Raw genomic sequence first — 22,412 nt, 5'->3', positions numbered from 1 at the left:
AGTGGTCCTACACTCCACGTCAATGATGAGCAGCCCCTTGCCCCGGGATGGGGGTCTGTCTCTCTGTCTGTCTGTCAGTCTTGCCTCCCCCTGGCCACTTGCTCCTTCCTGGCCCCTGTGGTGTGTGTGCTCCTTACTGGCTCCTGCTCCCAGTGGCTGTTAAATAAGCAGGACAGACTGTAAACAGGTAGGAAGTAAGTGATCTCTACAACACACAGGAAGGGAGATTTAAATCCTTTGGTCAAGGAAGGTGTCACCCATTTACAGATTTCAGTACAAGTGTCTTGACTTTTCCCACCTCCTTCTTATTTAGAGTGGTTTGCGAATCAGAGTTCCTGGAAACCCAGTTAGTCCTAAGAAAATCAGGACAGGGGGTCACCCAACCTTCTTCCTGCCCAGACTTATTCTCTAGAATCAGGAATCTGTCTACATCTATTGCTTCCCTGCTGTGTGCCGTCTTCTAGGTGCCTCTCCTCCACCCCCCCACCCCCACCACCACTTTCCTCAGCACTTGCAACAAGTAATAATCAACCTTTCACAGTAACAGCCCCTCCACCCAGATTCTTCTCTCCTGGAAACATCCTGGTCACACAAATGTCCCACGAGAAAGAAAGGGCCATCACCCAGGCTGCAGAAGGTATGTGGACTTGACGTGAATCAAATCCCACTTTGCCAGTAACTGGATGCTAGGAAGACAAAACAACGTGAAGAAAAATGCATATACAAATTCAATCTATCAAATCTCCTATTTATTTTATGCAAAGTTTTTCTGGTGCTTATTAATGCCAGCTTTCCCCTCTACCATTTAATCTCTGCTTCCATTTCATTCTTGGAGGCCTGTGATTATTCTAATTCAGCATGTGGATGACTTCATTTCCGCTCAAGTACACCCAGGTCAGCTTGGAGAGAAAAGAAAGAGGAGGAGAAGAAAAATAATCAGCTAAAAGCTATTAAATATCAGCCGTGTGCCTCATGATTGGTTTTAAAGGCAGTGGTGAGGTTAGCAACAGGCAGAAACTCAACCCTTCTGCCTCTTCCTGCATATTAACATTTTTCTGGGGCTCTCACTCTGATGGCTTCGAATGCAAATAGAGGATCGACTGGCGGCCCACTTTCAGCTAATTCACAAATATCGAGTCTGAACACACAGAGCTGTAAAAATTTAGAGGGTGGTAACTTGACAAATCTGGCCATTCAACAGAAGACTAATTCTCAGTGGACAAAAGAAGGAAAGAAAAAAAAGAAGAAGAAAAAAGAAAAGCATTCACGACCCATGTAATGGGGTGTCCGACTGAAGGGGTGAGGGGACGGGCAGGAATCTCCATATCAATGTTCACTCCACAAAACAATGGAATTCGATTTCTATGCCAAATCTCAATGAACCGCGCTTTCTCTTCCCTAAGAACCACTCCTTGCACCCACTGGTGCAAGCCTGAGCCCTGATTTCTCAGACACTTGCAGTTCCCACTGAAGTTCATCCAGGGGAAGAAAGGCTCTCTTTCTCATGCAAACAACTCCATTGTAAGTGATGTCCTCAGAGGCTGCCAGGAGGGCTCTGGGAAGGTGAGCTGGTGGAGGGCTGCAGGCCTCTAGGCTCCCCCCGCCCTGCCTCTTAACTGCTTCCTGCCTGAGGGCCTCCTAGAAACATTAAATCATGCTAAGCCATGCTGGGAGCACAGTTACATAGCAAGGCCAGAGAAAGCAGGGGCCTGTTCCTCTACCTACTACGGATACGACCCTGGCATCTGATTCCCATCATCTCCAAGTTTTCCCAGCTTGCTCCCCAGAAGGCATCCTATTTTTCTACTTGTATTTTTAAAAACAGTTAACAGAGAAATAATAATGTCTGATGCATTTGCCTAACAACAGCTGGCTATATTTTATACACTAAAAGAGAAATGGGAAGTTTTCCTAGAAACCCACTGATCTATTTCAGGAGCTCCTTTTTATGGGGGAGAGAGAGCAAGAGAGGGAGGGAGGGAGAGAGAGAGAGAGAGAGAGAGAGAGAGAGAGAGAGAGAGACGGAGAGAGAGAGAGAGAGAACGAGAACTCAGAAGTGAGGTTGGAGTGCTCAGTCTATTTCCAACGCCACTCCCTCCACCAGCTGCAGCAGAGGTCGGTCTATGGAGGGAAAGTTCCCCAGGAGAACACAGTTCTGGCAAGAGGGTCACCTGCAGAGCCCGGGATCATACTCCCCGTGGGTACCCGCCTGCCTGCTTGCTGCCACCTGGCCCACAAGGCCCGGGAGGCTGAAGCAGGCAGAGGAGCAGGATCCTCCTGTTTGCTAACTGCAACCTTCACACGCAGCCACTCTGCCAGGGGTCAGAGGGCAAGTAAAGTCCCCTCCTCGTATGACACACTTCCGAAGGGAGAGACTGACACAAACCAGACAGAGAATTAATAAAACATGAGGACAGTGTGGGCCTTGTTCAGGCTATTACAGGAAGAGAATTTAAACACAAAAGTAGCCTTCAGCCCGGCCGGCCCGGAAGGGGAGAGGCCAACGGGCCTTCCTGGTCCACTCTAAGTCGTAATTCAGGGTCTGAGGAACATCAAAGCTCCCAGAGCCACGGCGCGCAGATGGCAGGCGAGGCCCGGGCCGCCGGCCGCCTCGCAGTCAGTCCACCTGCACAAACCGCTTCAGAAGACAAACGCCTCCTGGGAGCTTGGGTGCCCACAAAGAGCAGACGGGACTTGTTTTCCCGCCTGGCCGGAGAGAAGCGCGCGCCGCACGGAGCTCCGTTCATCCACCGCACACACTGGCAAGCAATACGATGTTACCTGGGATCACAGTCCACTCTCGGGGACAGGGGAACTTGCTTATTTATTTTCTCACGACTCTGTAGCCTTTCTAACATTTTTATTCTAGATCTTACTCTCCTCACGCATACAGTATCAAAAGGAATGTCTGAGCAGCGGGGTGGACGCCACCATCGGGCCTGCACGTAAAACCTGAGCTGAAACTAGCAGGTGTCACACACAAGCGGAATAAATAAGGCCTCGCTGTATGAAAAAGCCAATTCATTCTGGTTTTCCATTTTTCTCTTCCCAAAAGCTTTCACACACCATTCTCTGTAACTCAAGTTAACTTTTATCGGCCCCCACACAACCCCAATCCAACAAAAAGACTCCAAGGACCCTTTTCACCTCGTTTTCACGGGCTCCCCTTTGATGAGACCTAGAGGGCTGTAACTTCCCAAGCCGGTCACTTTAAGGCCTTATTTTCCCATCTACCACAATGCGGGGCTGGCCCAGGAAGGGGTTAAAGCTCTCATGTCAAACCACCAATTCGGGCACTGGCCCAGAAGGGACATGGGAACCAGGGCAGCGAGTGATAAAGGCCGGATTGTAGCAGCCCACTGAATTGGAAATGACTTGTAGGCCTAATGAAACAGAACTCTGGCAGTAAAACAGAATGAAAGGAATGAGACAATAAAAGGCTGGAACAAAGGGTGCAGAGTCGGTTCAGCTTAGCAAAATAAGCTCACTTTGTTGGTGGGGAAAGCCAAAGCCGATTAGGGTAAACCAATGACTAAGCGTAAGTCTTCCAAACTAATTACACAGCTCACCATGTGAAGTATAATTGGGAGCCTCCAGATGCGGCCGCTTTGCTTTCACCGGAGTTACATAAAGTGCGAATCACCTCGCGAGCGCGCACCGAGAGGCCCTATCATCCAGGTGAACGCTGAAAGGTGCAGGACTGCTCCATCCGGGACGCAGCCGAGAATTCATTACGTTTAAAGGCCTCTTTTTGATCTACCAAATCCTATAAGTGAGAATTTAAGAAGCTGGTACTTGAAGGAGGGGCCCGAAGGGGAGAAGGAGGAAACCCATGCACATGGACTTTCTTTGATCCCAGTGCTTTTTAATTACCAAGCTGGGTTATTCGGGATGGCGGTGTGGGGAGAGCAGGGGCAGGCAGCCCGATGGATCGGCAGGGCCTGGGGTGCACATCTAGAGCATCACTGACGTGCCATTTTTGGGGGTGGTCTGTATACATCATTCCTGTATGTATCAAATCATGAGCACAGATAACGTCCACTAGGAAACCTCAAGTAGTAAAATAAATTACCATTTATCAACAGTCTTGACAAATGAACCGAACCCGCTCCCTCTGAGTATGGGGCTGCTTAGGGTGAAATGGGAGGTGAGGTTTAATAAACAGCAAAAAGAGGTGAGGGCTAGATTGTGCAAAACGGAGTGGGCTGTGTGATCCTGGACAACTTACTGACCTTTCTCAACATCAGTTTTGTCATCTACATGACAGATGTCCTACCTACCTTGACCGACAGCCTTGGAAATCAGATTTTAAAAGGCATTTTAAAACTAAGCACAAAGCACACATCCCTCTAATTCAGAAACATCAACTCAAGGAATCGTCATAATAGAATCTGAACTTCACAAATTCTGGGTCTTTGTCAATTGAGATCTATCGTGTAAGAGGGAGGTGGGAACGCTCTACGTTCTGCTGGATCTTACTCAGAGGATGAACATTCCCATTGCTAAACAGCAGCTGTTTCCGAACAGAGAATCCTCAGCGTCCCCGCATCTGAAGCCCAGGATGAACTCAGCCACCCTGATGACTGTTTGGCTTATATCATGCTCATTACTCTATTGATAATACCTTGTTTTGGATACAGTCTTTAGATATCTACCTATCCACCTAAGTATGTGCAAACACTTTCTAATTTATTGAATTTTCAAACTTGAAACCAGTCTTAAGAATACTCTAGTCCACGGGCTGGCAAACGATGGCCCACAGGCCAAATGCGGCCCACCACCTGTATTTGTAAGGAAAGTTTTATTGAAACACAGCAACACCCAATTCTTTGCTACGGCTGTTTCTCCACACAACAGCAGAAGTGAGTAGCTGTGGCAGAGACTATAAAATGTTTACTGTCTGACCGTGATGACTCTTACAATCCCTTCCCTCAGTGAGAAACTGAGGCCAGGAAGGAAACGGCTTGTTCAGGTACCACAGTGGGGTCAGACCCAGCACCAGGGCTCGGAATAACTTCTACCTCCCCTCTGTCCAATGACAACACCAGAACAGCCACCCAGAAGGTGGGGGTGGCCATCCAAGTTAGCCGAGACCTTAGGCCAATGGCCACACTTCATGATCTCATCTTAAATATAAACAAGTAACAACATCCCTAATCTGGGGTGGGGCTGGGGGTAGATCGTCTGGGAGAAAGGTAGGAGAAAAGCACAAAAGGGTTTACAGGCCTCCAATTTGAGTTATTTAAAGCTCTCGGTGTGTCATTCCACACCCACTCCACTTACAGTAATGACATATTTAAACTCCCTTAGCTCAGCCCCACGGTAGCAGTCTTAGCCATCTTGATTGCCACCTGAAATAAGCAGCTGAAGCAGCTGCCACCTTGGGCAAGAAGGGATGCGGGAGAGGAGAGAGGAATGACAGCGAGGGAAACTTAAAAAGAGAACAGCAAACCCTGAATGGAACCTGGAGAAGGATGGAAAGTTCTAGACTCGGAGGAAGAGGAGGGAGGGTGTGAGTTCTGGCTGTTATACTGCCTTACCTGGGTGATCTGGCTGTGACTTAACCTCTCTGACCCTTGCTGTCCACCTTCTGCAAATGGGCTGATGATACCAAAACCCACTGAGCAGATGGAATGAGGCAATGCACGTGCAGGTGCCCAGCACTGCCCGGGGCACACGCTTTCCCTGTGCTCTGCGTCTCCCTTCCCTACATCCTATGGCTCTATCAGCAGAGAATGGGGCCCAGAGTTCAGGTTCTGCTATCAGACAAGCCTGGAGGGGGAGTCTGCATCCCACTCTATCTTTCAGGGGGCTGTGACCTTGAGTCAAAGACTTAATAATCTACAAATTGGGCAGCACCCCCACCAGCCTCCCGGAGAAAAAGTAAATGATGTAAAATAAGTCAATGGCTTGACCCAGTATCCACCACTTAGTATGAACTCACTACATAATAAAGTTACACTCCCTAATTTGCAATAAACCAACTGAAAAGAGCCCCAAACAACTTTACAGAGTCAGGAACATGCGTGTGTATACTTCGTGTGTGTGTGTGTATACGTATACTGTGTGTGTGTGTGAGAGTGTGTGTGTATGTGTGTGTATACTGTGTGTGTGAGTGTGTGTGTGAGTGCGTATGTGTGTGAGTGTGTATACTGTGTGTGTATAGTGTGTGTGTGTGTGTGAGAGAGAGAATGTGTGTGTGTGAGTGTGTGTAAGTGTGTGTGTGTGTGAGTGTGTGTGTGTGTGAGAGAGTGTGTGTGTGTGTGTGTGAGTGTGTGTGTGTGTGTGAGAGTGTGTGTGTGTGTGAGAGAGAGAGAGTGTGTGTGTGTGTGTGAGAGAGAGAGAGAGAGAGAGAGAGAGAGAGAGAGAGAGTATGTGTGTGTGTGTGAGTGTGTGTGTGTGTCTCCCCTACTTCCTTCATCCGGAATACAAACCACTGAAGGGTAGATCAGTCTGCCAACTCACCCATCACCTCCCTTCCAGCTGCTGGATTTACTCTGCCCCAAGGCCCGCAGCAGAGTCTCCCTCCTTTGATCATCTGGATTCAACTGAATTATTCCAGGATCCTGAGAGGTGAGGGGCCGACCCAAGGGGACACCAACGTGACACCAGCCGCCAGACAAAGGAAGAATGAGCTATTCTGAAGACAGACCCAGATGATACACAGAGCAAATGTATGAAACAAGCTACTAAAACATGAGCACATAGAGTGTTATGGGTTTGATAACAAAAGTGCTCTAGCCTTTTTATTTAAAATATATTGTTACTGATTTCAGAGATGAAGGGAGAGGGAGAGAGAGAGTTGTTTACATCGATAATGAGAGAGAATCATTGATCGGCTGCCTTCTACACACCTCCTACTGGCGATGGAGCCTGCGACCCAGGCATGTGCCCTGACCGGGAATCGAACCGAGACCTCCTGATTCACAGGTCAACACTCAAACACTAAGCCATGCCAGCCGGGCACCTCCCTAATCATTTAATGAAACACTTGATAAGTTTACCCGTCCTGCTGGAATCCACAAATGTTCCTACAAAATTAACTGAACGGCTTCAGACCGGGCGAGGGCCTGGCCAGCGAAGACGGTGAGACTGCCTCCTGGGCCCAGCCAAAGCTTGCAGAGCCTCCCACTGCTGGCATACTGGGTCACAACTGTGAGTGTTAATGAAAAAAACGACAGGAAGACAGAAAGAGAGAAAGGAAAAGAGGAAGAGAAAGAAACCAAGAGCTGGGAACGTGCAGAGATGTGCAAGCAGGAGCCTGTCAGGAATATGCTAACAGCCCATCTGGGAAGCATCAACTTCCCTGACACCACAAACAGGCCCATGAGATTCCAAGGCAGGTTATGGCTCGAAAAGCAATCCCACCTCATGTTTGCAAACACTACCCCTGGCCTGTCTGAAAGGCGGAATGGTAGCAAAGAGGCTCACACTCCAGAGCCTTCCATTACGCGAGCTGGACTTGTCTCCTTTAATTATTTCCAAGCTCTCTCCCTAGGCAGGGTGGGGCTGGGCGATGAACACATCCCCCCTGGTGCTCTCAGTCCGTCTGGAAGAGAAGTATGATAATGCACAGGATCACCCCCCACCCACGCACTCAGCTATTCTTCAGAACCGGCCAGAGTGAACCAGCCCCCGACCGGCACTGCAGACAGTGCCGCGGGGAAGGTGTCATCCATGACCGACCTGGAAGGGCAGCTCAGTGCCATTCTGAATGCAAGGCTGGGCTGGAGGAGGCTGGGTCTCTTTGTTGCATGTTCTCCCATCCATGAAGAAATTGATTAATACCAGAGACAAAAAAAATCTCCATTTAGAGGCTACATAGAGGTCAGGACACTCTTGCCAGACAGCAGCTCAGACTGGACACACCTGGGGACAGTATCATCCCTGCCCATCGCCTTGGGCAAATGAATAAGCACAGAACCTTCAGTAGGGGCAGTGGGCACAGTACCTCTGTGCCACCCAAGACAAGCGTGACAGCGATTGGAGGGGTGCAGTGGGGAAAGTGAGGAAGCTTAGAACAGGAACAGGGCCGTCTCACGGACGGGGCCCTCTGCAATGTCAGCCTCTCAGCAGGGGCTGGGGGGCGGGGGGGGGGGGGGACACAGACATGTGCAGAAGGAACCATCTCACACCTGGCTCCCAGGATAATGCCTACAACTACGCACAGATACAGGAAGCAGAAAGCTCAGACACTTGGCCTGCCAGTCTCCTGGGACATAGGGGCCAAAGGGGTCGGTCCCCCACAAGCTGCCCTGCTGGGGCCCTGAGGCAGACGGCCGTCTGAGGCAGCATGGCATCCTTGGGAAGAGCCCACTCTCCCAGGCACCGGCTCCCCCACCGACTAGAAAGAGACCGAATCACATAAACACAGCACCAGGTTCCGCATCCTGTCTGTCTGTCTGGCACACACATGCACTCTCACACTCCTTTTTCTGACTGATCTGCGGCATTCCGTGTTGCTCTCAGCCGGTTCCAGCAGCACAGCCCGGGGGGTAACTCTGCTGCTGCCTCCCAGACATTCTGACAGGTACAGGCCCAGCATCCTTCCCGGTTTCCTTGGGCACTTGACAGGGAAGGGTTTAGCTGCAAAGGGCCCCAGGGGGCCTCCTCTCTCCACCCGTGATTCAGAAAGGCACAGAGGAAGCCAGCCGCCTCACAGGCTTCCAGCAGCTTCTGTGGGAGCCCCTGCCCTGTGACTCAGGCCCGCATCCCTCCCAGCTTCTGCCGCCGCCAGCTCCCAGCCCCGGCCCCAAGTGGCCAGCAAATGCCAGCACCACCGTGCTCAAAGGCCACTCTGTCTGCTCCTGCAGGCACGTGGGCACTGTGCCAACCGCAGGCTGGGCTCTTCCATCTCAGCTCCTGCCGAATTTCACTTCAATCTTGACGGCCAAGTTCAAGGGCACGGCTTTTGAAGGACACAGCTGTGGCAAAGGCAGGGGCCACGGCAGCCACCTCTAAGGACTGATCAAGCGCATCTGGGCACCCCGACACACTGCCTACCTTGCCAAACTGCTCGAAATATTGCTTTACATCTTCCACCACCGTGTTCGCAGATAACCCGCCTACGAATATTTTCTTCGTTCTTGTTACCATCTGCAAGAAATAACAAGAGGCAGACATGGGTTAACCAGGTTATCTGAAGCAATGCTCGCCAAGACGTTGAAACAACCCACTTTCCACATTTCTCTAGGAAGGCAATTTTAGACAGGTCCAAGGTGCAAGAGTGGGCCCCGCAGATGTCCCGGGGTGCTGGAGACAGTCCGTCTGGAGATCTTGGGCCTCCAGGTCGCAACCCAGAGGCTCATATTTCCAAAAGGCCCAGAGTGGCTCTCAGGACCCCTTAGCCATAGTGCACAGCTTCATCCTGACGTACTGGCACAGAGAGAAAAGTCGCGAGTCAAAGCTATTTAAACCTAAGAGACATGAACAAAACAGAACTACGTGCACAAAAATCTGCTGCCTGGAAAGTACCCATAAAACCTGCCAATAAGAAAATCACACGCGATTCAAACGTGTGTGGACTGTCCACACTCAGCTGTTCTGGGTGGTGGTATATGTCGGCCAACAAGACAGACACTGGCCTCACACACAAAAACCACCCTCCCAGCTCAGTCCCCAGTCCTCCTTCCTTTCTTGATTTCCCATGATTCACCCTACACACTGAGTCAAGCCCAACTCATCCCCAGGTCTCCACACCTCTGTCCACCTAAGTCCCTCTCCACGCCTAAGGCTCCCATGGCAAGTTGTGGCCATCCTCCAGGATCCAATGACCTTCTCCGGAATTCAAAACTCCTATACAGTCGCCCCATGCAGTGTTCTTCCTCCTCTGAATTCCCCTAACACTGCACCATCAGCCTCCCCCGGCACTCACCACATTCTACCTAGTGCTGAGGGCATCGATAACCCTGGCTTCCTCACTTCCTCCCCCAGAAGGTGGGCTCCTGATTGCTCCCGGCACCCCGCAATGCCACGTACAGGTCCAGCCGGGCACATGGAGCCCAGAAATGTCTGGTGGAAGCAAAAGTGAATGTGTGTGGCCACATTTCAGAATCCCACCAGTTCCAAAGCAAAGGAAGAAGGACGCACAATGACATAAACTATTCAGAGCAGCAGAGACCAACAATCTTAACAAGGAGGAGCCGGGAAGAAGAAAGAAAATAAAGTTCATTCTGAAGCCTGAGTTTAGGCTATGTGGGGTTTTCTTTCTAATGTCAAATAAAAAAATTAAAGACTCAGTGGGTACAGGGTCTCGCCAGTTTGGTTGCATGTAATAAAAAGCACAATGTCTTAACTCGGGAGGAGTCCAGTCACAGTGTCTACATGTATCAAATCACCAGGTCGTATGCTGTAAATACCTGACAAAAAGGCACTGGACACCTGCTTCCGGGTCTCAGTCTGGGTGTGACCCTGGACGGGACTCCCCCTGAGGTCTGGGTTCTGTCCTCTGCACAGTGAGGTCCTGCTCCAGGTCCTGCCTAACTCTGAACTCTCACGAACCTACACGCCTGGGCCACGGCGGAGGCGGCTCCCAGGCATCGGGGAGCTCACACTTCAGCTTAGCGACCCCCAGAGGGGACGTGTGCCACCACAGCCTGCTGACTGAGCCCAACGGGAACATCCTTGGAAAATAATGGACTTCCTGCACTATTTTCAGAGGACACTGCCCTAGCAACTTCCTGTCGGCTGTGAGAGCCAGGCCGTGGTTTGTACTTGTGTGCAGAGCTGTGATTTACTGTTCTTCATCTCCTTCAGATGAATGGGGCATAAGATGCGATCAGGCATGTGAGGACAGTCTATGAAGATCCCCCCAGTGCCCACACCACCAAGCCCCAAGAACCTCTTGTTAAGTGGTGCCCCTTACTGTCCACCCGCCGTCTTATCCATCCCTCAAGTCTCTGCTGGAACACGGTCACCTTTGTGGTGAAACTCCAGCAGGCCCCTTCGGATTCAAATCTCTCCTTACACTCACTAACCGCCAGATGTTACTAACCTAACTTTCCTAATGTATTCATTCAGCAGATATATTAATTGCTAGGTGCTGGACCTTACATTTTAATATAATACGGAATTTAATCCACTATAAAATGGAGATAAAATAATTAGACTACCACACAAGGTTCCTATTAGGAATAAATTAAATAACATGTCAAAGTGCCCAGTGGGGCACCAGGTAGATACTAATAAATGGTCACTGTAACTGATTCTAACTCAATTGCTAAATGTATCCTTCAAAGCTCAGAATAAATGTGCATCAGAAAGACACCTTATACAGAAAACTTGATAAACTTACCCTCACTGCCCCCTCTCATTTCAAAACACCCTCATGCATCTCTACACGATGTCAGACGGGTAAAGACTCCCAATAGTTTCATTTTAGATTTTTCATTCATTTTTTTTTAACCCCAGCCAAGTAACTAAATATCTAAAAAGAAACACTAATGTGATTTAAGAACATGCGCAAGTGGAGTGTTTGACGTAAAGAAACTCTGGGGAGGCATTCATGGTCTCACCCACACATTGTTTAGAGCAGGTGGGTACAGAGCAGGCCTTATTTATACTCCAAATGTGCAAAGGACCCAGAAAATTAAACAGTCAGGGTGTCTTCATTCCAAATAACATGAATCAACAGAATGCTCATCCCCAGTAACTGGTTAAATGGACAGGTCCCCTTTTGCAGCCTCCACTGCTGCCTCAGCCGTAAACTTGCCAAGACTCGGAGTCCTAAACACTGGGGCAGACACCCAGCTATAAATCTACGCAGTCCTAAAAAAATATTTAAAACACTTGTTTTTTTTCAAAGAAAGATGAGAAATCCCAGGCCCCAGCCAATGGGGCAAAGTATTCAAGTTACTAAAACATCCTCTCCGGGAACCAGCTCGGCTACGGTGATGGATCCCACTCGGCAGCAAACACTAAAAGGAAACTGGTTTAATCAAAGCCTTCCGAACGTGAAAAGGCCAGTGGGAAGATGTGCAACACTCGGTTAGCTGCTCACCGATGCCTGGGCTGCAGGAGAGAGGAGCATGGCTGGGGGCAGCAGGGCTCTGTGTGTGACCTCTCCCACCTGGGGCGCGCAGGGAGGAAGGGGGGTGATTTGCTTGGGGAGTCCTGGTGGCACCACTGCTAAATGGACTGTGCACTGTTTGAGGGTTTGCATCCTGGAGAGGGACTCGGGAAGCAGGCAAGGACTCTAGAATCACACATTTCCCCTCCATTCCCCCTGCATCTCCACAGCCGCCAAGGAGGACTGGGCAGGAAGGGGACAGGGCGGGGACGTTGTGTCCAGGTTCTCGGGGGACAAAATGGAGGTCCTCAAATTCTCATCAATAGTAGCCAATTTTCTGTGAGTGTGTGTGTGTGTGTGTGTGTGTGTGTGTGTTTGGGGGTAACTCTAATCCCAATACTTGAGTCTTAGCTTCTATTTGCCCTAGGAACCATCTGGTACCCTCAGAACTTTAACCCTCTTCTGACCTTGGACACAGTGAGCAGGACAAGTTACCCACTGCTCCCTGACTCTAGTCTGTGCATTATAAAAAAAAATCCTCTCCACCCACAACGCAGACACAGAGCCACCTGTGTCGTCTTCCTGTGTGAGCCCGCCGGGTAACCGTTCCCTAACCCACAGCCTTCACACCGACGCGGCACTTAACCACACAAGGTGGGGGAAGCCAGGCGCTGCACACCCGGCCTGCTCAGCCGGCCTGCGTGGCCCCCGGGGTGCACCTGGATGGAAAGAGCTGCCCATCTGTTCCAGAGAGAGAGCACAGCCCAAAACCCATTAGGAAACTCATCTTAGATTTCCTTGGCTTGGAGTTCTTGGTGGAGGGGTTGCAGAAAACACTTCAGTGTGCAAATGCTTCCCACTCTTAAAGACACCAGATACCCACCAGGAGCCCTGCACCTCTGGGGGACAGCCTGCCCTCAACAGATGCCCTCCTGTGGTGTAAGGCAGCACTCCGGGAAGTGGTGTGTGTGTGTGCGCACGCACATGTGTGTGCACAAACGTGTGTGTGCACGTGCACGTGCACAAACGTGTGTGCATGCACACGTGTATGTGTGTGTGTGTGTGTGTGTGTGTGTGTGTGAGACACATAGGGAAGTGGCGAGTGTTCAGACTCACAACTCAACACTGCAGTCTTGCATCCAGACCCATAATTTAACTAAACAGCACTGCTCTCTCCACAAACCTCTTGGCTCCACAAAGAAAACCCCAGCACCATTCCAGTTCAGAAAATTGCTGTTTACATGACAGAACTGGCCGACGCCAGCTGCTAACTGGAGTTGCCTAGAACATGCCACCTTCCTGCCTCTGACCTGAGAGCTGGCTTTTTTTTTTTTTCCAAATTCATACATTCCCTTTTTAAAAATGTGTGGCCATCTGAAATGGTCCCTCCGAGAGGGGCCCATGGTTGTATTTTTATAAAAATAGGATAAAGCAGGTGTGTGTGTATTCGGAGTGTGGGGTGAAAAGAGAAATTACACTTAAAATGAGACTGAAGGAGAAAACTTAGCTCCAACAACAGCGCTAGCCCCAAAATATTAGTTGTCACACAAGTAAACAACAGCAAATATTTCTTAATCCTGACAAATGCATGGGAAGGCAGGAAACAGCTTGGGGGAGCGTTGAGTGGGTATGAGAGAGGTCTGGAGAAATTGTCAGCTCTTGCCATCATCATGTTCCTGAAAAGAGTTCAAATTCCCCTGCAACAAAAGAGCCATGCTCACTGCCCAGGAACACAGGCACGTTGACCGGTGCTCTCCCATCTCTGGGAACCCCAAGGTGAGAGAACCCAGGAAAGATGCTAGAATTCTGGCGCTGGGTAGACTGGACTGTCCACCATCCCATAATGCAGATGGAAAAGTCAAGTCCCGGTGGATGACTCAGGTGATAGTTAAAGCCAAGGCAGAGTGACAGGGGTTAAGTTGGCCAATATCATGTGGTTTCATCCCAGATTCTGAATTTGGTGAGCACGTGGCTGTCCTGTGTCACTCTGCATTTGAGAATTAAACCCCATCTTTATGTGGCAAAGTTCTATCCAGGCTGACCGACATCACTGCAGTCCTAACTCCAAGGCTCCACTCCTTAAGGTGTTTCTTCCAAGGGGCCTATCCTCCAAAGTTCCTAAGTTCTCCTAGTTCCTCTCTCATCCTTCTCTCCTTCCACTAAGCTACCACCACCACGCCTACCACCATCACATCTGAATCCAGTGGCAACACTCACTTAACATACAAAACCAGAATACAGGTCAGGTATGGGGATCTTCTCCAAATGGTTCCAGAATCACAGGTGGGAAAGAGACTGTAACAAGCTGACGACAGTCCCCACCAAAATTCATGTCCATCTGGAACCTCAGAATGTGATCTTACCTGAAAATAGGTTCTTTGCAGATGTAATTAAGTAAAATACCTTGAGATGAAATCACCCTGGATATAGGGTGGGCCTTAAATCCAATGACAGGTGTCCTTATGAGAAGAGGAAAGGGGACACCAAAAAGGTCATGTGAAGATGGATGCAGAAACCGGAGTGATGTGTCTACAAAGCAAGGGATGCTAAGAACTGCCAGCCGCTCCCAGAAGGCAGGAGAGAGGCTTGGGATGGTGTCGCCCTCAGAGCCTCCGGAAGGCTCTGCCAACACCTGCATACAGGCTCCTAGACTGCTGAACTGTGGAGAACACACTTCTGTTGTTTCCACCACCCAGTGTGTGGCCATGGGTCACAGCAGCCCTTGGAAACTAACACAGAGACCTCCAGGGAGATGCCCCAGGGCACCACGGCCTCGGCCTCCCCTTTTCTTGGTGACAGTGCACTGACAGTCCACATGGAAGCCAGTCTGGCAGTTCCTCCGATGATTAAACATAGGGTTACTAGATGACCCAACAATTCCGCTCTTAGTGTATACCCAAGAGAAACTGAAACATGCGTCTACCCAAAACCTTTTACACACAATCTTCACAGCAGCATTGTTCATAACGGCTAAAAAATGGAACGACCCAAATGTTCATCAATGGACGGGTGGAGGCAGCAAATGTGATGCATCTGCACAGCGCAGTACTGTTCAGCCACAAAAGGAATGCAGTACTGACACATGCAGTACCACAAGGCAGAACCCTGAAAACGTTATGCTAAGTGAAAGAAGTCAGTCACAAAAGACCATATATTATATGATTCCATTCACAGAATGTTCATAACGGGGAACTCTAGAGAGGCAGAAAGCACATGAGGGGTTGTTTAGGGCTGGAGGAGAGGGAGGGGGGTGATGGCTTAAAGAGGTGATGGCGTTTCTTTTTGAGGTGATGAAAATACTCTAAAATTGACTATGGTGATGGGTGCACACATCTGTGAATATACTAAAAACCACTGAACTGTATACACTTTAAATGGGTAAATTATATGGAATGTGAATTATATCTCAATAAAGCTGGGGATTTTTCCTAACAGCCAAAAAGATCCCTAAGTTGAGAGTCTGAATGCAAAAGGGGCTTAAGATAAAGCCAAGTGCGCAAGACCGTGTGCTCTCCGAGGCTTCATCGGCCAGCTAATTCCACGGGCCTCGATGCACCCACAGTTGACCGCTGGACAAAGGTGAAACAATATCTGATGCTGCCAACTGCAGAAATTAATTTAACTTCAGAGGAAGCTAATTATAAATATAACCCCAAATGTTTCTCAGAGTACTCTCTCCGTGTCTATAGCTATTAGCCGGACAGCACAAGGGTTCAGACTACAATTTGGCAGTCCCTCTAAATAGCTTTAAAATTGGAAGGAAAAAAAATACCCTTCCTCTATATGGTGCTAGAATATAATTTACACACAATTATCCGACATAGGTTACAGCATTACCGCTGGTTAAAACAACAGTAACTCACCGAAAGGAGAAGGTGATCTTGTAATGAAATGATCAGGCTGCTGCAGCAGGGAGCTCAGACTCCCCACCCTCATCTCTGAGCCCTCTGCCTGGCTCCCTCTGAGGCTAATTTAAAAAATACTACTTCCTCTTACCCTTGGGGAAAAAGTTGCAGCTGGCAAGGCTGACCTGTCCACAGATTGGTATCTGAGAGTAATATCCTAGACTGTGCCACTCAGGCTGGGGCTGGGGGAGGTAACAGAAAAAGGTGCAGAGATGGAGTGTTGCCTTGGAAAGCACAGGAAATTAAGGATCGTGACCCGCGCATCAACTGATACTGAGTGAGGTGGCTGGCTGGCCGTCAGCCCAATCACAGGCACCGAGCTGCTCTGCATCCACAGGTAATTTTCCCACCACCCCATCCTTCTCGGCGCCTACTCCCCAATACTTGCCACAGATGAGTTGCACTCACTATGAGAAAGACCCCAAAGACTCTCTCCAGTGTTCAACCAATCTGTAGATGCAATTAAAACCCGTAATCTGTACAGCATCACAATTAAGTGAGCATGCTTTACTGTTGCTCCCCATGCCAGGAGGCCGTGCATTTCTGCACACGAACGAGGCGCCTCCTAAGCCCCAGCAAGGGGCTTCAGCAGCCAAAGCAGATTCGTACTAAACCTCAGAAAGAGATGGGGAGGAGGGCGGGCTGGTGGGAACTCGGGTCCTTCCATCTGTGCCTGCCGCTCCAGCCTCCGGAGCCCCATGCGCCTATCCAGAGTGGGATTCTTCTGAAGACGCGGAGGGTGACTCACGGTGAGGGGTAGGGCCCTGGAAATGGTGACACGATGGTCTCCGGCCCCTGGCTAAAGCAAAGGTCCAAGGTGATTCCGCCTTACAGAAACGATCCAAAGGAAAACACAAGTTTAAAGTATCTTCTCTCTGTCCACGTAGTTTTGCATTTGCAAGCCCACCTGTGTATCCTGAGACACACTGGATAGCCGACCCTGGCTGGCCAGATGAGGTTAGGTCAAGTCTGTGAACAGTGCTGGGCTTCTCTTTTCACCTTTGAAATACGGGCATAAGACCCTGGTCTTAGTAAAACAGAGAGAGCAAGCGTGAAAGCATTACTCCAAAAACACAGCCCATAGGAGGCCCCGGTATCCTAAGGAAAACCAACCCGGAGCCTGTGCCTCCAACACAAGCCTTCCAGAGAGCTTCTCCCCAGCTGGAGTCCCCCTAACACCCAGGTCCTGGCTCAGAGGTGCCTGAGCCCCTTCTCACGGGCCAGGCCAGGGTCACTGAAGCCAGCCTATGTGCAGGTTTATGAACACACAGCCATGGCGATGAGTTCAGAGCACCTTCTCTACTTCCCAAACTGCTCTTTTCCTAAAACCTTTCAGGGCACCTGGGTAGCAACTACCAGAGAGATGGTTCCTACTCCAAGAGTGTGTGTTTCAAAGTCTCTTGGAACCTGAACTAAATACCACTCCCTTACCTGCCACCCTGGAGGGCCTCTGGGTCCTCCATGTGGCGCGAGGAAACCTCAAGGGCCAGGCTGAGAAGCCATGTCTGAAAGGACGGGCAGGAGCACAGACCCTTGGTTAAGGAAAACCCAACGTCAGCATCCACTGTGTCCTGGGGAAGACTGGACAAGAGATGACTCCTAGAAGCCACCCTCTGGTAAACTGGGAGCCACCTGCGAGATGAGGCCCCTTGTCATCAGCAACAACTGAATGGCTCTTTAAGGAGAGAAAAAATAAAAACTTTGCTGTAGACAGGCTCTGAAGCCAAGGTGCCCCACCCCCCAAACCCTCCAGTTGATTTCATGAAAAGAACGAAATGGCAGCCTTAACCCTTAGCCTTGATTACCACCATTAACATATTTTAGATGCACATGGCAATCAGTTCCTGATGAGCCAGCTCTACCTAATCCACGGAGCTCAGCCAGGCTGAGGTTCACTGACACTCCCTCGGTACAGCGTGCTCAACCCTGCCTGCCCCGTAGAATCACCTGGGGAGTCATTAGAACCTGACACGGGGCCCCACCCTGAGGGAGTCTGCTTCCCTGGTCCATGGAGAGGCCCGGGCATTGGGATTGTTTCAACATTTCCCAGAAGATTCTAATGTGCAATCAGGGCTCTATAAGAAGTCGCGCCTGCCCTCCTACGGGAGAAAGGTGGGGGGATGGAGACCTCAACAAAGCAAAGGTTCTTTTTCATTATTACCATACTGAGCAGAGGAGGGGGGAAAGCCACGGAAGAGTGGAGGAGCCCGGGATTGAACCCAAGGCGCTGGGATTGAGTCCCAGCTCGGCCACTTCCCTAGCTGTGTAATATTAGGTGAGTCATGCGTAAAGGGGGGGCAATACCGATATGTCACAGAGCTGCTGTAAGCATCACAAGAGATAAGTATATACAAGCACCTGGCACACAGTAGGTGCTCAAAAAAATGTGTGCTGAGTCCCAGAAGAGCGAGAATGATGATCAAGAGGGTAAGAGAAGATAAACTGCAGAGGACTGTGTCTGGTGGCTAGCCACAGGCATTCATTCATTCTCTCATCAAATGTGTTTTGAAGACCTACTATGTGCCAACCACTGGGCTAGGCTCTGTGGAATAAGACCAGGTTTCTGTATCAAAGGTGCTTATGGTCAAGTAAAAAGCTGTGTTATTATAGCATGGTGGGTGGGGTTGAGGGTACAGGGCTGGGCATGGCTTCAAGGGGGGCTTGGAGGTCAACAGGAGGCAGCCAGGAAAGGAAGTGAAGGGCCTCTCCAGCAGAGGCTGTGGCATCTTCAACGTTGGCTGAAGGGTTGCACGTGGATCTGAAAGACCGCAGCACAAGGTGTCGACGGGATGCAAGGAGGAGAGGGGCTGGGCAGGGAGGTCATGCCAGGGAGGCAAGGGAACCTTCACAGGATTTAATCAGGGGAGCAACTCCCCAATCGGGCCATTAAAGACAAAAGCAGGGACACTGTGGGGGGGGGGGGTGTCACCTGAATGCTTACATGTTGGCAAGGAGGCACAGGCAAGAGCGGCTACGAAGCATGAACTGGGAAGAAGGCACCTATACACCAGTCCTAGTGACTAGTGTGTGGCCTGGTGTCAGCCCCCCCATCACCAGGCCCCTCCCTGCTCTGCCATTCTACTGTTCCAGAAACATCCATGGGTGGGAGGGAATGTGGGGGCAGGTGGAGGAGGCATAAAGAGAGATAAGCACATTGCACTCTTGGCGTGGTCGTCTTCGGAAACACTCAGCCATCTGTTAGGTCATAAATTTTATCTGTCAAGAAAAAAGTCAAGCCCCCCACCCCCCAGCATGTGCTGGTCTGGCCCCCTGCCACCTGCCACAAGCAACTTCCTTTGAGGGAAGAGGAGGGACCCAAAGACGTGTTTGCAGCGCAAGAGGGAAGCCAAGATAATCACAAGCAATTCTCTCCACCTTTTATTAAATGTCTCATTTCTCAAGAGATGGAAGGTGAATCTTCCTAAATCCAAGAGGGCCTTGAGTCTGGGAAGAGGACCAGGTTCCAATCCCAGCACCTGAAGCTGGGAGGAGAGAGAAACGGAACCCAGGAATCTCAACTCTGCCACATATACACTAGGTGACCCTGGCGAGTGACTGTCTCTGAACTTGAGTTTCTCTCTCTACAAAATGGGATGAAAAGAGCTAATACATGGAATTGCTCAGCACAGAGCTCGGATAGCCGACACAGAGTCCCCTTCTCCTTCCTTACCACGGTCCCTTCCCTGCCTGGGACTCCGCCTCTATCTGGCTGTGGACAGGGATCAAATCTTCCCTGTCTCCCCCCCAGACTAAACAACAGAAGGAAACGCACTTGGAAAAGGCACGTGCTCTGTACATTTAAGGACTAATTATTACCAATTCTCCTAATTATTATCAATTCCACTTCCCTCAGATTGTTTTCCGACACCGCCCAGAGGCAACCTACTCCCAGCAGTGGTACTGGGCAACCATGGTATTTCAAGGGTTGAAGATGCTCCAGCAAAAATTCTATCTCAACGCAAAGCTGTGTCTTTATCCACCTGAACCTGGGCAGCCCCTTACCCTACGTAACAGATTGTTCCAAATGAGAAAGGTCATTCTCTAACAAAGATGAAGCTGTCCGTGCCTCAGAGGTAGTATTTCTCTGCGACACCAATATCCTAATATGTCTGTGCTCTCCTCGTGCCAGTAACGTATTTCTATAAATCGTCACATAAAAGAAAACTTTATTTTCCAGAGGGATCAACAGGGGGGGAAATGAAACAACAGTTGCAATAAAAACATCACCCATCAAGCAGAGCGCAGGCTGCCAGGAACTTTACTAAATGTGTAATGTTACAGATGTTTTATAGCCATGATGTCTGTTCTATTTAAAACACTTGGACTAGGCCACCAAACACGGAAAAGAGAGAAAGGAAAGCTATGTTCCCCAATGCGCCCAGCCCGGCTAACTGGCCTGGGCTGGCTGTTTATTGAGGCAAAGAGGTGACTGGGGAGCCGTAGCTGTCGGCTGGAACGTGGAGGGCTCGTTTTGTAGTTCACTCTGGAGAGCTGTCGAATCAGCCACACGGCCCCGCCGGCGGCGCTCGGGCCTCTGAAGGGCACTTCTGCCGGGAAGACCAGGATCTTCTATGGGGAAATTGCCCTGCACCTGGCAATGCTTAATAAAATCTAGTTCCCTTCCCTCCAGGAAGAAAAATATGCCCGGTTAAACCTCATTTGTCCAATGACACTCATTCATTCTCACCACAAACATTTGTTCAGTGCCTGCTATGCAAAGGTACTGAGTTAGGGACTCACAGCCCGATCAGCCACGGTCAGGACGCCCCTCAGAATGGAAACCTCAAAGGGGGGAATATGATCAGTTCACCCTCCTAGAACAGAAGCCTCCTAAAGTTAGTAACTTTTGTCTATTTTGTTCACCACTGTATTCCTAGCATGTAGAAGAGTGCCTGGCACACAGTAGGCAATCAGTAAGCACGAGCTGAACGAGTGCAGGAGTATTTCCTGCTCTGAATTACCAGGATGGTGGATGAGTGAAGGTCCCCGGGCACCCTCCTTGTCTCCTCTCTTTCCCCTTGGGTAATTCCAAGCACTCCTTGTTGCTAAGCTGACATAAGCACCAAGAAGATAAAAGGCCTCGTTGCTCAGAAGAACAGCTGGCCAGAGTTCTGGTCGGGAGCCACAGCGCACACAGACAGCGCTGCAACTGAGAGGTCCTGCTGGATGGGGTCACAAACCCTCCCTCCCACTGGGAGAAACACAGCTGGTGGTTGGAGAGGGGCATCTTCATACACAAAAAGGACAATTGGTGACTCCTGACAAGCAAACACTGGAAAGGTCTAGGAAAACAGGGAGGGGCCTGAAACCTCCGGCAATCACAGATTCAGGGATAATATCAGGGTCTGCATCCGCTGCCCCTGATTCATTCCACACGACATCAAACTTGAATGACTACCTAGTCCAGTGATGGTGAACCTATGACATGCGTGTCAGAGGTGACACGCGAACTCATTTTCTTGGTTGATTTTTCTTTGTTAAATGGCATTTAAATATATAAAATAAATATCAAAAATATGTCTTTGTTTTACTATGGTTGCAAATATCAAAAAATTTCTATGTGACACGGCACCAGAGTTAAATTAGGGTTTTTCAAAATGCTGACACACCGAGCTCAAAAGGTTCGCCATCACTGACCTAGTCCCCACCGGGATGTAGGAGCCCAAACTAAAAGATTTCGTTCTCCAACCTTAAGGATCTCACAGAGGCCTGACAAAAACACGCAACAGCAAAAGCACACAAAAATAGACAGAGGGAAATGTGATGAACTCTGGCAGGATAGTCTGAGAAGATTTCGAAGATGAGATGCCTGCCTAGGGTTTTTAAAGGATGAACAGGAGTTTTCCAGGAAGACAAGAAAGAAGGGCGGGCAGAGTCAGGATGGTATGAAATACCACTGTTTCAGGCACTAAGTTTGGCACAGCCAGAAACCAAGTAGAAAGGAGGGTTTGATGAAAGATACAGAAGGAGGCAAGGGTTTGATGCCAAAGAGTCTTGTAGACATGACCAAGGAGACTGGACTTCATCCTTTAAATAAGGGGTCAGCAATTTTAAGTGGAAGAATAGCATGACCAGCTTTGTGTTTTAGATAAGTCACTCTGTAGAGACGGGGAGACAGTTGGTAGCTTATCATAACAGTCCAAGATGAAGGGACCCTGAACTAAAGCAAGGATCTTTTGCATAACAAACAGGAAAAGATTTAAGAGAGAGCAGGAGACAACATTATCAGCACTGGGTGAATGGCCAGAAGCAGAGATGAGGGAAAGGAAGGAGTTGTGAATTTACTGGGTGGCTGAGCCAATGGCGGTGTCACCAACTGAGATAAGGAATGCAGACGGAGCAGGTATGCGGAGGCATGATAAATGTGTTCGGTTTGGGTATGTTAGATGTGCGGTGCCCGTAGGACAGGTTGTGTATTTGTACTAGAGCTCAGGAGAAGGATCAGGACAGGGGACCCAGACTGAATTCACCAATGTCCAGGTGGCCACTAACATCAGGGA

At 49.7% G+C, this 22,412-nt stretch overlaps 1 protein-coding gene across 11 annotated transcripts in view; it reads right to left on the bottom strand.

The window, feature by feature from the left end:
* Window positions 1-22,412, bottom strand: part of MSI2 (musashi RNA binding protein 2) — a 348,681-nt gene that overhangs the window by 218,270 nt on the left and 107,999 nt on the right. For all 11 annotated transcript variants that reach the window (XR_009449177.1, XR_009449178.1, XR_009449179.1 and 8 more), the window contains exon 6: window positions 9,004-9,096. Coding sequence is in view for 8 of the 11 variants with exons in the window: in XM_059669570.1 (XP_059525553.1) it covers window positions 9,004-9,096 (93 nt within the window). In the remaining 3 variants the exon portion in view is untranslated. The remainder of the gene's footprint in view (window positions 1-9,003; window positions 9,097-22,412) is intronic.

Source organism: Myotis daubentonii, chromosome 16 (genome assembly GCF_963259705.1).
Source record: "Myotis daubentonii chromosome 16, mMyoDau2.1, whole genome shotgun sequence".
Taxonomy (NCBI): domain Eukaryota; kingdom Metazoa; phylum Chordata; class Mammalia; order Chiroptera; family Vespertilionidae; genus Myotis; species Myotis daubentonii.
The sequence above is the reverse complement of the archived record's forward strand: the minus strand, read 5'-3'. Positions and strand labels throughout refer to the sequence as shown.